The 15,194-nt window shown below is 38.4% G+C and overlaps 1 protein-coding gene, 1 long non-coding RNA gene and 1 other non-coding gene across 4 annotated transcripts; all 3 read left to right on the forward strand.

Annotated features, from left to right (window-relative positions):
• The first annotated feature begins 4,262 nt into the window (after window positions 1–4,262).
• On the forward strand, window positions 4,263–10,307 carry LOC121264893 (probable proteasome inhibitor). 2 transcript variants are annotated; one of them, XM_041168242.1, is made up of 9 exons: window positions 4,263–4,579; window positions 4,651–4,822; window positions 4,936–5,082; window positions 6,992–7,075; window positions 8,295–8,372; window positions 8,473–8,507; window positions 8,604–8,667; window positions 8,755–8,832; window positions 10,020–10,307. In XM_041168242.1, the coding sequence occupies exons 1-9, from the start codon at window positions 4,405–4,407 to the stop codon at window positions 10,090–10,092; spliced, it is 906 nt and encodes a 301-aa protein (XP_041024176.1). In that variant the 5' UTR covers window positions 4,263–4,404; the 3' UTR covers window positions 10,093–10,307. The 2 variants fall into 2 exon arrangements, with proteins under 2 accessions (XP_041024176.1, XP_041024177.1); XM_041168243.1 differs by lacking the exons at window positions 8,295–8,372; window positions 8,473–8,507; window positions 8,604–8,667; window positions 8,755–8,832; window positions 10,020–10,307 and adding an exon at window positions 7,140–7,624 and having other exon boundaries at window positions 4,287–4,579; window positions 6,992–7,094.
• Window positions 10,308–11,347: 1,040 nt separating this feature from the next.
• On the forward strand, window positions 11,348–11,420 carry TRNAA-AGC. Its single transcript has one exon. It is a non-coding gene; the product is annotated as a tRNA-Ala (tRNA).
• Window positions 11,421–12,513: 1,093 nt separating this feature from the next.
• Window positions 12,514–13,262, forward strand: LOC121264894. The gene is made up of 2 exons (XR_005940574.1): window positions 12,514–12,893; window positions 13,008–13,262. It is a non-coding gene; the product is annotated as an uncharacterized LOC121264894 (long non-coding RNA).
• Window positions 13,263–15,194: the final 1,932 nt, after the last annotated feature.

Consider the following 15,194-nt stretch of genomic DNA (forward strand, 5'->3'; position numbering starts at 1 on the left):
GGTCCTACCGGTATTTCCACACTAGCAGGACAGCGGGACGCCTCCACCGACATTGCTGGGGCAGTAGGACGATGGACCTTAGGCGTAGCCAACACTCATCCTTTAGGAATCAGAGCTCCAGAAGAGGGCCCATTGTCTGCCTTGGCCCCCTCCAAGCAAGGTTTCTTCCCCTTGCCCGATGAAAAAGGGTTCGTGGGGCACTTTTGGGCAGAAGTGACCTAAGGCCTGGCAACAATCACCCTGCCTTCAAAAGGTACATGGCTAAGGGGAGGCAAAGAAACCCTTAAGAGGGCTTCGAGAAGACGCTGCTGGAGTTCTTCTTCACCCACTCCCTAACGATAGCGATACGCTGCAACTCGACAGGGGTAGCCGTCGGACGCACCGCCTTATCGTTCAGAACCCTTTCTCAGTTAGCTCGAATCGAGAACTCTTTACGGTTCACCTGACCCACCAGAAACTCTCATCCGTGGCGGGAATCAAGAAAAGAACTTTGTAGACCAATCCTTCACCTTACAATACCGCAACTCCAGGTTGACAAGGGAGTGCATCGCCCTGAAACTGCAGACGTTTCCCTTCTGCTGCAGCACCTTGTGAGTAAGGAGGAACTCATGGCTAGTAAGGTCAACTTGCTCCGGGTCCTATTCCAGCAAGGCATGCCACCAGATGGTGCTGCTGCAAATCAAAAGCCTCCAAGCATTTGGGTGAAGCTGAGATGGGGCTAGACCAAGATGATCCAGCAAATCGCAAATGGGACGAGGGAAAGGAAGCCTCAGGCCACACGAAAACATGGAAGGAAAGATGGCAACTCGAAAAGAGTGGCCCTCAGCGTCAAGACACCCTCGTGTGGGCTAGGGACCTCAAAGAGCACCGATTCCGGCACCTGGTAAGTAAGGGCTAGAGATGCCAGAGTCGCCGCTTGAATGTTGGAACGCCAACTACTAGCCCAGAAAGACGGCCTGACATCACCAACCTCTGGAGCGTCTCCCCCACTGGAAGCCATGGGTTGGGTGGACTTCTCAGAGACCATTGACGAAAAGGTAGAATATAGTAGAGAAAGGAAAATAAGTGAAAATGAGGAGGAATTGGGAGAACAAGGATGATATGAATATTATAGTGCAGTGAAAGGAAAGAAGACCCTAGTCCAAATCGTGTTTATATAGGAGGAAGATAGCGGTTAATCTCCCATGCCCCGTGGCAGAAGGGATTGGTATGAGACGCTTCGAATCCCGAAAAATATGCACCATGAAGCAACATGAATGCGAAGAGCCACCTGACACCCTTGGCAATGATACAACTGAAAAGATGCCATCAAGTTTACAGAGAAATGCGCCAACAACAGTGGAAAGAAAATGACACCAGGGTAGCCAAGCGATGAGGAACCACCTCAAACTTGGGAGCTGTGTACACATCAACAAAGGGATCCCGGCCTCAACGACAAGGCGGATATAACATTAATAATAATTCCCACCGTACGAGTTCGATTAGAATTAGTGGGATAACTGTAAGAGGTTTCTCCCCCCTTTCTATCTTATTCGGCCTGAGAAAAGCAACTAAGAGAACAAGAAGTGAAGGTCCAGCCCAGAACAAGTAGATTCTTTGGCCCGACCCGCGGTAGACTCCTTTGGATGCAACCTCCATGAGAGAGCGTACTGTAGGGGTATGAGACTCGCTTGCCTAGAGACCCCTTGAACAAAGTCCAGCCCTTGAGTGTCTGTCCGCGTAATGGGCAAAAAGTAAGGGGACCCTTGATCCTGTGGCACGGAAGATATCAACGGACCACCAAAGACTAGAGGTGTCAAATCGTATTAACGGGTCGTATTCGTGTCATTAAAGACATGTACATTATACTTAATGGGTCAACCCGAACATGACCCGTTAAGAATTTCGTGTCAAAATTTCAAACTCTAACACGACCCATTAAAATAACGGGTTGACACGACACAACCCGTTTTGACCCGTCACTGAATACGAAATAGATTGACATGATATGACACGACACAACACAACACGACCCAACCCGTTTACATTAATGGGTTGAACAGACCCGTTTCAATTCGTATGACTTGATTAATTTTATATAAATATGAAAATATAAACAATATCTATAAAAAGTAAAAAATTAATTACAAGTTCAAAATTACAATCCAAACAATAAAAATACCGATATTAAAATCTTAACAGTACCAAATATGATAAACATACATTGTAATAATATTAAAGTTACAATCTCAAATATGATAAACACACATTGTAAAATATTAATATTATAATCTCAAATATGATATAAATGTAAATTCAACTTTCTTAATGGGTGGACCAGTTAGTGACCCGTTAAACAATTGTGTTTTAATGGGTAAACCCGTTTTGACTTGAACCCGTTAAAGCCAAACCTAAACCCGCTTTTATCATGTTGTGTTCATATTGGGTTAACCGGTCATGTCATATATTGCTACTCCTACCAAGAACGCCAGTGGGGTGAGTAAATCGGGGAACCACGCCGCATTAATAGCATCACTACTTGAGCTACATGCCACATTAATGATGTCGTCGTAGAACCACGCCGCATTAAATGACTCTAACAAAAGGAATAGTACAAAAGGCACAGACTCCATGAGAGCAGACATGATCTGTCCCCCTAGACTTCTAGTATAAATAACAAGTCCAAAGTATGAGAAACTCTCTCTGATCTATAGACTCTCTTACTTATTTACAAACTTTCAAGAGACTTTATTGATTTTGGCATCGGAGACTCCCTGGCCCCTAAGCCATCTTATCCCAGTTGCATTCTTCTCCATTTTCGCAGGCCCATTCTGAAGACCTCAATTGTTGAAACCTGGCCTAAAGATATACGAAACACAATGTTAACAGTAATCATGTAATTTAATTAAAAATAAATTCAATTTTATAAAAAATAGATTCTTTTATTCTTTGAGTCAATTTTTATAAAATTAAATTTTTTTTCTTTTAAATTATGCAAGAAGGTAATATTCTGGAATTTTTAATCTAGATTCAAATAGCAAAAGGAAAAAATAAATAAATGGGTAGTAAAGAAGTAAGGAGGTGTAACTTGTAAGGGTATCATTACCTATAATAAAAAGAGAAATGATATTTGCAGTTGTAAGTATGGAATACTCGCATACTTTATTCAAAAAAGTGGATAAATTTGAAATTCATATAAAAATTTTAATCTTCTTAATAGTGGTCCTTAATTTTTTTTCAAAAGGAATACGTATAGATTATATATTCTAAAATTGTATACAACATTACTCTAATAGAGAAGGAAAGCTAAAGAGAATATATAGCATTACTCTAATTACAAGCCCTATTTCATGATACAATCAATCTGTGACTTTTTTTTTTTTTTTTTTTTTTTTTACCTAATCAATCTGCCACTTAAATATGTATTATTATTTCAATTTTATTTATAATTATGAAAAATTTCTTGATCAAGGATACCTACAAAAACTCTTAGGGATTCACTTAAGTGGTAAAGGTCTTGGCTTTGGATATGGCCCCCAAGTCAAGGTTCCAAACCCTTGGGTGCATACAAATTTTAGAGGCTATCGAGAGATTTTTTTCCTTGAGATGTATTTGTAAAAAATTTCTTATCGAGAGTCTAAATTAATCGAGACGATGTTCTTGAACATCGTTACAATAAGAAAAAAAGAATAATTCTACTTATCATTCTCACACACCACACTTATTTTAATTATTTTATTTTTTTATAATAAATATTTAGTATATGAATATTAAGTAGAACAATTTAATTAATTTAACAAGAATAAAATAAAATAAAAAATAATATTAAAATATATAAAATGTATAGTATCAAATGATAAGTAGCGTTCTAAAAAAAAATTTTCAAAAGATCGAGACGTTGTTTTGATAAAAAAAAAATATAATTATAAAGAGGTAAAAAGCTTGCATGCAGCCTAAATTGTACGACTCTAGTGTAACGTTATAATTTTTTTATATATATATATTTTTTATTTAGTTATTAAAAAAATGATTTTAAATATATTAATATATTTTTTTATTTTTTAAAAATATTTAAATATATTAAAAATAAAAAAAATAATAAATAATAAAAACGAGCAATACCATCCAAGCGGCATAGAAACACCGCTCTTATAAGAGTCACACGCCAAATACAATTGTATTAACACACGAACCTAAGATATGAGTCACATGACCACTTTTTCAAGCCAAGTGTCACCGCTATCAAGATTCGAGGCACACGTGCAAGCCTGCAAGGCCGTTTGCTTGCGACAAAAGCTACCGTATACAAAGCGGCGAAAGCGCAAAACTCCGACGGGAGACGCGAAACCTTTTTTCCCCATTACTTTCTTAGGAAGAAGAGAGAAGAGACTCAAAAATAGTTCGTAATCGATCGGAAAAGCAGCAATGGTGGACGACAAGTCGGTTATGGCGGTGGTCAGGGCTGCCAGACCGTCCTTTCGCAACATTCAAGACAAGATTGCCTTTGCTGTTCACGCCTCCTTCCTAGCTTCCGGCTACGTTCTCACTGCCACCGGACCCTCCGCCTTCTCCGACACGGCTCTTTCCTCTCCCTCTACTGGTACTCTCTCTCTCTTTCTCTGAATTCTCTCCTTAATATATTTCTAAATTACCAATATCAATCGTTTGTAGATGAGGTCGGTATGGACCAGTGGAACGAGCTAGACGACGAGTACGCTTTCGTATACACGAACCCTGATACGGGTTCGAAGAAGGTGCTCGTCAAGTGCCTTGCGATGGATGATAAATTGCTAGTGGACGCTCTTGCTGACGGGGCTTCCGAACCGGTCCATCTCGAAATTAGGTAGGGATTTCCTATTACTTTGTTCCTCTGTCCGCTTTCGATTGGGTATTTTCGGTTCGCTTAAATTGTTTTCTTCAGTTCCGTTTATGGGTTTGGGGGGTTTTTTATTGCAGTGTTGAAGACTTTGCTGGAGAAAATGGGGGTACCAATTATTCTGCGCAATATAAGAATCTGGCGGAGCTGGTGAAGAAACTGGATACCGAAGTCCTTTCTAAATTAGATGAATCCTCACTACCCAGTTCATCAAATAATGCTTCAAGGTAATTGGGCTTAACCTATTTGTAGTATCACTTTGTCTATTTATGGATAATTGGTGCATGAAACTTGTTAAAGATCCAACCATTGATCCAAAAGCTTTAGGACTGTTAGATACTAATTTGGTTAAGTTTTTAACCCTTAAGATCATAACATTCCACTACGCTTCCTAATTTGACGTACACGGCAGCCCACTCTATCGACACTAACCCGGTGGCAGCCCTTTTACTTTTTGACGGCTTCACTTATCTATCAGTATTCAATGACTTAAAACTATGTCCATACATAGTACCAAGATATTTTAATTCAGCTTATAGGTCGCCCCCTCTTTGACTTAAACTCGTGACGTGGTCACTGCTCTGATATAAATTGTTATGATCCTGAAAGTTAAATGTTTAACCAAATTAGTATCCAACAGTTCTAGGGCTTTTGAATCAATGGTTGGGTATTTAACAATTGGTATCAGAAGAGGGACCACGACACGAGTTTAAGTCACAGAGGGGGCGACCTATAGGCTGGATTAAAATTCCTTAGTATTATATATGAGCATGGTGTTAAGTTATTGAATACTGATAGATGAGTAAAGTCACCGAAAGGGAAAAGGCTATCACTGGGTTAGTGTCGATAGAGTGAGCCGTCGTGGACGTCGGATTCGGAAGTTTGGTGGAATGTTATGATCCTGAGAGTTACTTAACCAAATTAGTATCTAACAATCCTAGGACTTTTGGATCAATGATTGGGTCTTTAACATAAATGATTTCGAATAGATTAGTGCGTTGCATTTGACGCTTGAATCCTTTCTCCCTTGTAGGTGCTGAATGTATTAAATCCTTTCTCCCCTCCTGTCTTCATGATCTTGTTGATTTTAGTGTAAAATAAATAAGTTGGTGATTTGAGAATTGCTTAAGGGCAGCCAAAATTTTTGGCTGGTTTTTTGTTATCCGGGGTTGATTACCATTTTCAGTTATCACGAAGTTCAGATTATAGTGGGCGAGTCTTTCTGCTCAATTCCAAAGTCCCAAATCTATCTACATTTTTATTTGCTACAAGCTTTAACACGCACCTGTAGGTTTTCTTAAAAAGCTTGCCAGTGAAGTTTTCTTATATCATTATGTAAGCACAGAGTCAGAATTAGGTGATATAGAAATTGGAAAACATTGAAATTTTGAAGTAAATACTTGATCGAATCACTTCATTCTGTTGACCAGTTTAGCCTGGAACCATGGCTTTTCCTAGATTGGATGTGTTCCTAGGGTGGATTTATTCAATGTGTTATGTAGTAAAATTCCTTGGCGGTTTTGGTTTAGTCATGGGGTAGTTGAACTGGTAACCCAATGGCTTGCTGGGGACATGGTTCAAGTGCACACACTAATTTAAGAAATTTTCTTTTTGGAAAGTATTATTCTCCTTTTCCGTGTCTAATTTTCTCTATGTATGGAGGATTAGGCTTATCTTAAATTAAAACACCTACATTTCAAATCATCATGTGAATATCTCTAGATCAATCGCTACTTCTTCTCAAGAATTTTTCTTGTGGTATGAAAATGTATTGGTGGAATTCGTACGGATGCCTCTGCCCCTAGTCCTAAACCCTCCTCTCTTCTTTCCTAGTCTCTATTTCTTTTTCCTTTAAGCTTCCTTTCATTTCCTATATGAGAGAAAGGAAAGGATATTAGAATATAAGCCTTAGATTTTTCAAGACTCGATTCTTTTTCCCCCATCAAGTGAAGCTCTATGTAAAAGGTCAAGTATCCAATAATTTTATCAGGAGTTTATATAAATTGACTAGGAATTTACATTTTAACTTGAACTGTGAACTTTTCAATGTGAACCCTGAAATAGATGAGATTGTGTATAACAAGCACACTTCTCCCTTGATTTTTTTAATGATTGTGTTGTTTTCTGCTCTGCAAGCTTGGAGACCAGTGAAACAAGGAGTGACATTAGCACTGGTGTTCCAATTGGTGGACGTTCAAGCCCTGAAACTCATCCTACAGGGTCTCTCTCTCTCTCTCTCTCTCTCTCTCTCTCTCTCTCTCTCTCTCTCTCTCTCTCTCTCTCTCAGTTGCTTACATTCATTTAGTAGTTGTATGATTTCATAAAGTGTTGCTGTCCATACATAATTTCCATCAATTAATAAGTGTGAACTTTTTTGGTAGCTGCAGTCGAGTGCTCAAAATAAATTCTTCCACTTGCTGTAGTAAATTCTTGTTGAAGTGATGTTATACATGTATAGACATGACCTTCGTTGAAATATGCGATTTCTCTTAACTCTGACCTGGACTCTTTGGCTTATGGTCCATGGTTTGGATTCCTTAATTCCAATTAGCTCAAGGCAATCCAGTTATAGACTTCAGAAGGCTGAGCATGGCTTAGGCTGTGGCTTAGATTGTCAAGATCATAACACCAACTACGTCTTTCCACATTTTTCTCTTCATTGCACCCTATACATTTTCCAATTAGTAATGTCATGTATTTCTCACCTTCTCTGCTCACTTAGTGCATCTTCAGTACAGGATATACCACATTAGGTTTTTTTTCACGGAACAAAAATTTCAAAATTTTTTGCTGTTTCAGTTTTTTTTTTTTTTTTTTTTTTTTTTGCCATGTCTTTTAGCAGTTGACACTAGTTTTAGTTGTATAAAGAGAAACTGGAATAGTTCTGGTTAGCATATGGCAACTCTTGTCAGTTAACTCAAGTTAATCTAGATAAGAGCTGATACTTACAAATGTGTTTATATGCTAGATTAACTTATGCGGAGGGGTTTTTAGATTTCCTTTGCTTTGGAGAGATGCTGTACATATAGTCCTTTCCAAATCTGAGGTCCCAAAAATGGTGCAATACATATTATGTTGTTACACTGCATCAAGTTTGAGTGCTGGTTTTGTAGCCTAAACAGTTTCCGTGATAATTGTTGTTTGGGAAAAGATACAATTCACCTATTTTCACGTATTGTTCATACATCTAAATGGCTAGACTTAGATGAGGGTGCCATTTGTCAGCTTTTGACCATTGGAAGGCACAACGTATCAATGTTGGTAGTTTGGAGTCCAAAATAAAACGCATATTAGCATAAAATGCATGCTAGCTTGAGAGTGGAAAGTGTATTTTCTCCTTTTTGTTTAATAGATTTTGAATTGTGAAAGGATTTCTGTATCTTCTCGGTAAGTCATCAAAGAATGAGGCTCACTAAGTGTGTTTTGGTGTGCTGTTTAGAATCATATATCCCCCTATTAATCCCAGTGGTGGTAGTGATCTTTTTCCTGGGCCTGGTGCTGGAATGTACCCAACCAGGTAGTTTGCTTTCAAGGATTTTTTTTTGGTCCATTCCTACGTTTTGAGTTGTTGCATTTTGCAAATGGCACATGTTTATATATTTTTAATTGTTGTTCAGGGGTGCTTTTGGAGCCGGTGGGAGCATGCTTGTAGGTTCGTCAAATGAGACTCCTTTTTCTTCCCCCTTTTTTTTTTGGCCGAGTTTAATGCTTGTGTCAACTAATTAGTTATTTTATCATGTGGAAGCAGGACCTAATGATCCTCGCTGGTTTGGCGGAATTGCAGGAGACCCTGGTTTCCCTGGAGGACTGTCGTGAGTGGTTCAGATTGCTCTCTCTCTCTTTCTCACATTTGATAATCATACTGGTTGGCTTATAATTGTAATTGGTTCTTTCAACAGGAGTGTTCCTCCGGGTGCTCGTTTTGATCCCTATGGCCCACCTGGCGTTCCTGGTTTTGAGCCTAATCGGTTTGCGAGGTATATCAAAAATAAAATAATTAGAGAACTTTCTACGGTTAATGAAAAAATAATGAACATTGTGTTTGATGTGTGAATGTGTTGCTTTTATTCATATTTGTGCAACTAGTTGTCCAGAATTGTTCAGAAACCGTAAGATCCTTCTAATGGGCTTTAGGTGGAGCTCAAGGGATCAATAAAATACAGTGATCTGCTGGATTCTATTGTGGTGGGTGGAACAGAAGATTTTAACTTAGGTGGGTTTAGTGCCTGGCTAGATTAGTATCTCTCAAACGAGTAGGAAGGGACAAAAAGAGGGGTTTATTTGCATCTTGTCCCTAATTCAGGAGATTTTTATTTTATTTTATTTATTTTTTTTTTGGGGGGGGGGGGGGGGGGGGGGGGGTTATAACTGGTTTACGGGTAGCATCCTCTTTTTCCTGAAAAAAGAAAAACGGTTCACAAGTGGAAAGTTGAATTCAATTGACATACTTTTTAAATCTTCTTAAGAGAAACCTTAGAATCTTTGTTACAAAAAAAAAAAAAAAAAGTGATGCTTCCTTAATTGCCTAGATTGAGGAAAAGAAACTTTCAATAATTCATTTTTAAAATACTGTATTTATCCTTTTTCTCTGCTCATTTTAGGAAGTGTGGGGCTGTTGTCATGTTTTTATTCTATTTATTCTTATACATGGAGGTGTTTGTATGACCTGGGGTGGGATCGTCTCCTACTACTTTGTGCCTACATTTGGGGCTCTAAACATGTTCCAAGTGTAATTTCCCATTACATCAGGATTTTTGAATAATCATCAAGGGTGAGATAAGTTAACTGCTTTAGTGTGCACTTGAACACACGATAATGTACTGAAGGAGTTTCTTGAGTTGATGGTTTGAACTGAAGAATTCGCCGACCTGTGTGGATTATCTGTGACCGGTATGAATTTTGAAAACAATGACAAACTTTTTAGTTTATGGTGTGGGACTTTGAACGGTGAAATGTAATTTAATATGAACTGAGCTACGATAGTTATGTTGAATTTGATGAATGTTCAGATTGATAGGTTAAGTTTTCTATGTAGTTATAAGATGATTGTATCTGAATTGATTTTGGGTTCTGGTGCATGTGAATCAGGGCAATGCAGGCAGTGATTGGAACTTGTAATAGCTAAACCAAACATTTACCATTGTTTCCTTTTTGTTTCTTGCAGAGGCCCTAGAAGACCTGGGAGTGGGCCACATCCAGACCTGCAACCCTTTGGGGGGGATTCGGATTTCATTTAGCTGATGGAGCTCTGTTTCGATAAACTTTGTTTTCTTGTTCCTCTTTCCTTGGGATTTCAGCTCCCATGGAAACATGGAAAGGATGCTGACATATGGTTTTCTTTTTTTTTTCTTTTTTTGGGTGCGGGTGGGGTTCATTTGGCTAAGAGACAGTGTGTATATATGATTATTTTGTGTGGTATTTAGTATTTTGGTCATTTAAATTTAGTTTTCAAGTCGTGTTTGCAACCTTTTAAGGATGAATCCAAAGGTCAATGAGATCTTTGGTCATGGTGAACTAACTGCATCTAATTTACACAGAATAATATCTCGTGCTAACACAATTACTTATTTTCATTGTAAACTTGTGTGAAATTGGGAGGATGGTGAGGGTCAACTGAAAACGAGGGAGGAGGAGGTATGACGTTGATCTTCTTGAATGTTGCCATTTGAAAGTTTCTTCATTTTTAGGTGTCGTAATTTGCAGGTTGGAGTTGGAGAAACGGGTAGCTCTAATTTGTTTGGGTTTTTTGACCTGATTCTACTTGGATTACTACTTCTACCCGTTTCAAGTATGGATGGTAGTGGATATGGGGTCGAAACCCTACCCTGCCCACACGCACAATATTACATACGTTGGATGTCATGTTCGAGTCTTCATTATATATGCACATGTACAGTATACATAATAGATTAGACACATAACACGATTGAGCTTTAGGCTAGTTAGGTTTTCAGCTTAGTTGAGTTTAATCTAATTTTAAGTTGAGTCTAATATCTAAACATACAACTCTCAAATTACTAAATTTATTTCAACTCAAAATTTTCTTACATGTGAAATTTAACCTTTTTTAACTTAAAACATCTTTATACGGGAGATTTATATTCTTTTTCAATTTTTTATAAAAAGTACTAAATTATCAGTTTAGATGGATCATACAATAACTCATTCTACTACTTAACTCACTACAATTCATAAAGAACTCAATTTAGTTGAGCTCAGCTCAATATCCAAACACTAACAGTTTTGAATTTTGAACTCTCAATAATTAAAAGTGATGCCATTGAGCAGACTCAAAAAATTGATATTTTGGATCCTCAAGTAAAATACCGAGTGTAGTACGTACGTACATCTTAATTCCTCCTCCAACCATCACTTCCTTTAGATTATTTTCTATTATCTCATTAATCGGTGTATCAGAAAGTAAGAATGGTAAATAGTTAAATCATTAAAACTAAGATTAAATAAAATGAGATAAGCACAAACAGCCATACCGGGGATGTAGCTCAGATGGTAGAGCGCTCGCTTAGCATGCGAGAGGTACGGGGATCGATACCCCGCATCTCCACCTGATTTTTACCCTACAATTCGGTAATGATCATGATCTCCACTTGGAGTGTTTGAGGTTCTTAATTATATCAGACAATCATAAAGTAAATATATTTTGGAAAAATAATATTTTATGATGAGTTGTGGAAATTGTTTCAACTTCTAGTGTCGAGCACATGGTATAATATGTTGACTGGGGTAGTTGGGCTTTTTTATTTTTTATTTTTAACCTCTTGTCTTTGACCAAACTTCAACTGTGTACGTACAAATTAATCTTTCTCCAATAAAAAAACATATAGTCGGTCTGTAATCCATCTTGTCATTATATTTTGATAAACAAAGACCCAAACTACAAAAATTTAGAGCAAAGACCACGCATGCATAGAAATAAATGCATTCAATTAATCCATCATGTTATCTCTTACCAAAAAGATATAAATATAATATAATAAAAAATATTACGGTCATAAAAGTAATCTCATAAATTAACGAGACTTTATATATATTATTTTTTAAATTAATTTTATAATAAAAATAACTTTACAATTTAGTGAAGCACATTAATCCACGTTCTAGAATATTTCTCTAATATAATATATTTTTACTGCTAGCTCGGTTCCACATGCAATGAATTTCTTAGCTTATGATACCAAGTTTCAGAAAACTTGCCACTACCCTACCACTAAGACTTTGGGGAGTAGTTGATTTCAAGGAAACAATCATGAGAGAAGATAAAATTGCTTAATTATTTCAAAGTGTGAACAGCTCTCTTAATTCAACATGAGAGAAACAAATGAGAAATCGACCCAAAATTCCATGGAAATGAACGTGCATTTGTCTATGTTTTGTCTTTATTGTTGGTACCAAAAAGAAGGTGATGAGCATGCAGTAGGTAGGTCCCGCCTCGCCCCAGCCACTTGACTCCAAAGACTAATAATTTATGGATCGATCGTGGAATCTTCTCGATTGCAGATATATCCTGGCCTCCCAATGGAGACGTGAGAGGATTGGAAACGTGTCGCACGGCATACGCGTCTGCTCCTTAATTTGCAATTGTAAGCTAGCTAGTCGGTCTTTCTACATAGCAAGGCAGAAAAAGCTAGCCATGACATCATCTCCAGCTTCTAGAATGAATAAATTATTAATCATTTCTTTTTTTCTCTCAGTAAGTAGAACTTATCCATCAGTGCCATGATCTTGATCTTCTTCTACTAATTTATATAAAAACCAATCGTGTGCTTCGGATACTTCGAAGAAAACCAAATATTGCCATCATGGTTTTCTTTACATGGTAGATAGATATCTTTTGTGGGCATGAAGAACTGAACCTATTCCTGTGATTCAGTTCGATCTGCTGCAAAAGAAAGAAATATGGGTATGCCTAAGCATCTCTTTCTTTTGCTGCTGCTTCTACTGGTTGTTTCTACTTTCCAGAAACCAGGAGTACTTACAGAAGCAAGGCTACTTTCCTCATCAATACCTGATCAACAAAGTAAGAATTATATATAGTTTCTCTGATATATACATATACATACATACATATATATATTATATATAGTAATCTTTGCTTCTATTAGTCATGGGCATCTGTTGTATAAAATCACAGGATATTCGAAGATTTTCTCGACGCTGGGAATTGTTTGCAAGTGTTGTGATGGCGAGACGGGTGAATGCACAAGTACTCGGACGGAATCTTGTTCCAAGCTCCAATGCTTTCCCTGGAAACTAACTAGTCGTCACTAACTGTAGTGGTAATTTTTGTTTTCCTGGGTTGCTATCTGTACATGATTTCACTGATTGATATATAGATATAAAGTACCACGGGGAATTGATGCAACTATATGTGCCATTTCAGATTTCGCAGTTCAGTTTTACAGCTGTAGACAGTGATTAATTAATTTGAATGATCTGTCTGTGTTAGCAAACCGAAAGGGCCATTGAATTTCGTGTTGCCATATATGGTTATAGGCTTATAGCCAGATTATTTAGGCAATATATATTATTTCTCCTTTTTCTGAACTCTGCGATTTCTGCTTCATATATATTATATCTATATATAAAGTATTGTGAGATATAGTCATGAGTTTGGTGTATTTATTTTGAAAAAGAATAGAATTTATTATTTATTTTTTTTAAGTGAATATGACGTTTGTGTACTCTATAATTATAAATATATTTTTTTTTTTTTTTGAAAAAGAAAGCAAGATTATCTATCATTCCTTTATAACAGGAGGAAATGCATGAAGGATACTCCTTGTTAACAATCACACCTGAAATGGTTAAAGAATTTTTTGCCAAAGCATGGGCAACAACGTTTGTATCCCTTCTAACATGGTTCACTTCCCACTTGTGATAATTCCTCAATTTCTCCTTAGCTTCGTTCACAAACATTCCCTCACTTGTCCAAGAGTCCTCTGAATTTTTAATGGCCTTAGTGACCTAAAGGGAATCACCCTCATGAATCACATTCCTCAGACCCAACTCTAGTCCAAACAATGCTGCTTGAAGTGTCCCAAATGATTCAAGCTAATAAACGATCTGGAAAAAGACTTTTGTTCATTATCAGAATAGCTATAACCTTCCCTTCCCAATCTCGAGCAATAACACCTATTCCAACCATGCACTGAGTCTTGTCAACAGCAGCATCCCAATTAAGTTTATAGATATTCATAGGAGGTGGTTCCTGTAACGACTTAGCCCAATAATCCTATAATTTTTATTGGGCCTAAATTATTATTTTTTTATTGGGTCAAAAAGCCCAAGCCGTGAGATCTTGTATCATACTCCATGTTTCACACGATACACTTCCGTTTCCACTACTACACTGCATGCACGCCTATCTCTCTTTTTCCCTAGGGTTTTTTCCATCACCTATTTATTCACGTATAATGCACGTAGAAATTATCTCCTCTATTTCTCTCATGCACAAACTTTTTGCCGCCATCATGATTCGGAAACTGTCGTGCACCAAGCAAGCTAGACGTAGCAAGGATCACGACAAATCCACCATCGACCCAGCCACGACACCTCCACGTTCAACGATTTCACCACGTACGCATCGGAAGCCAACCATCGGGAGTCTAAAACCCCTTTGTGTGCCACAATCATGCACGAAATGTAGCTCTATTTTACACTCCTTAAGCAGACCATCAGCAACAGCAACCATGAAGGGCCACGACTCGACGACAAAACCACCGCGGCAACTCCACCATCCAGACCGTGCACAAACGTGCTCCCCACTGTGAAGAGACTTCCACCACCGTGACATTCGGACCAAGAGAAAACACTACCCAGCCACGCAATACCGTAGCACCAGCGCTGCTCCTCCCCTTTGCAGCAATACCACCATCACCCACGTTCCTCCGCGGCGACTCCACGTTGCTCAGAACAAGCCGACGCCACCACCAGTCACCTTAGAAGACATTGGACCATCCCCAGCCACGAAGGCACGCCGCAGCAGCCACAGTCGTGAAAGCCGAAGCCTCTGTTTCGCTTCCACGGTAGCCACCTAGAGGGACGTCGAACCACCTCTCTGCCACCACAAAAAGAGCCGACCAGCCCAACCCCGTCGTACCCACTCCCTTCCGGTAAGCCCACTGCCGTCGACCACTAGTTTCTCTCCTTAGCTTTTCGATTTTACGGTTCTCTCTCTTACTCTCGGTTGCTTTTCGGCTTAAAGGATCCTCACTCTCTCTCCCTCTCTCTTTGCATTGCACCACCATACTCCGAGGAGTCTCCGATTGTGCCGCCTTGACCCCGCTAGCCACCCAGACCACCATCATAGTGGCCTTCT

The sequence above is a fragment of the Juglans microcarpa x Juglans regia genome, chromosome 5D (genome assembly GCF_004785595.1).
Source record: "Juglans microcarpa x Juglans regia isolate MS1-56 chromosome 5D, Jm3101_v1.0, whole genome shotgun sequence".
Classification (NCBI taxonomy): Eukaryota; Viridiplantae; Streptophyta; class Magnoliopsida; order Fagales; family Juglandaceae; genus Juglans; species Juglans microcarpa x Juglans regia.

What these genes read in the sequence shown, in the direction of transcription:
- LOC121264893 (XM_041168242.1), top strand. Translation starts at nt 4,405, where the DNA reads ATGGTGGACGACAAGTCGGTTATGGCGGTGGTCAGGGCTGCCAGACCG. An exon ending in GCTGGAATGTACCCAACCAG is followed by an intron (nt 8,373 to 8,472) that starts GTAGTTTGCTTT and finishes ATTGTTGTTCAG; the next exon opens with GGGTGCTTTTGGAGCCGGTG. An exon ending in CGGTGGGAGCATGCTTGTAG is followed by an intron (nt 8,508 to 8,603) that starts GTTCGTCAAATG and finishes ATGTGGAAGCAG; the next exon opens with GACCTAATGATCCTCGCTGG.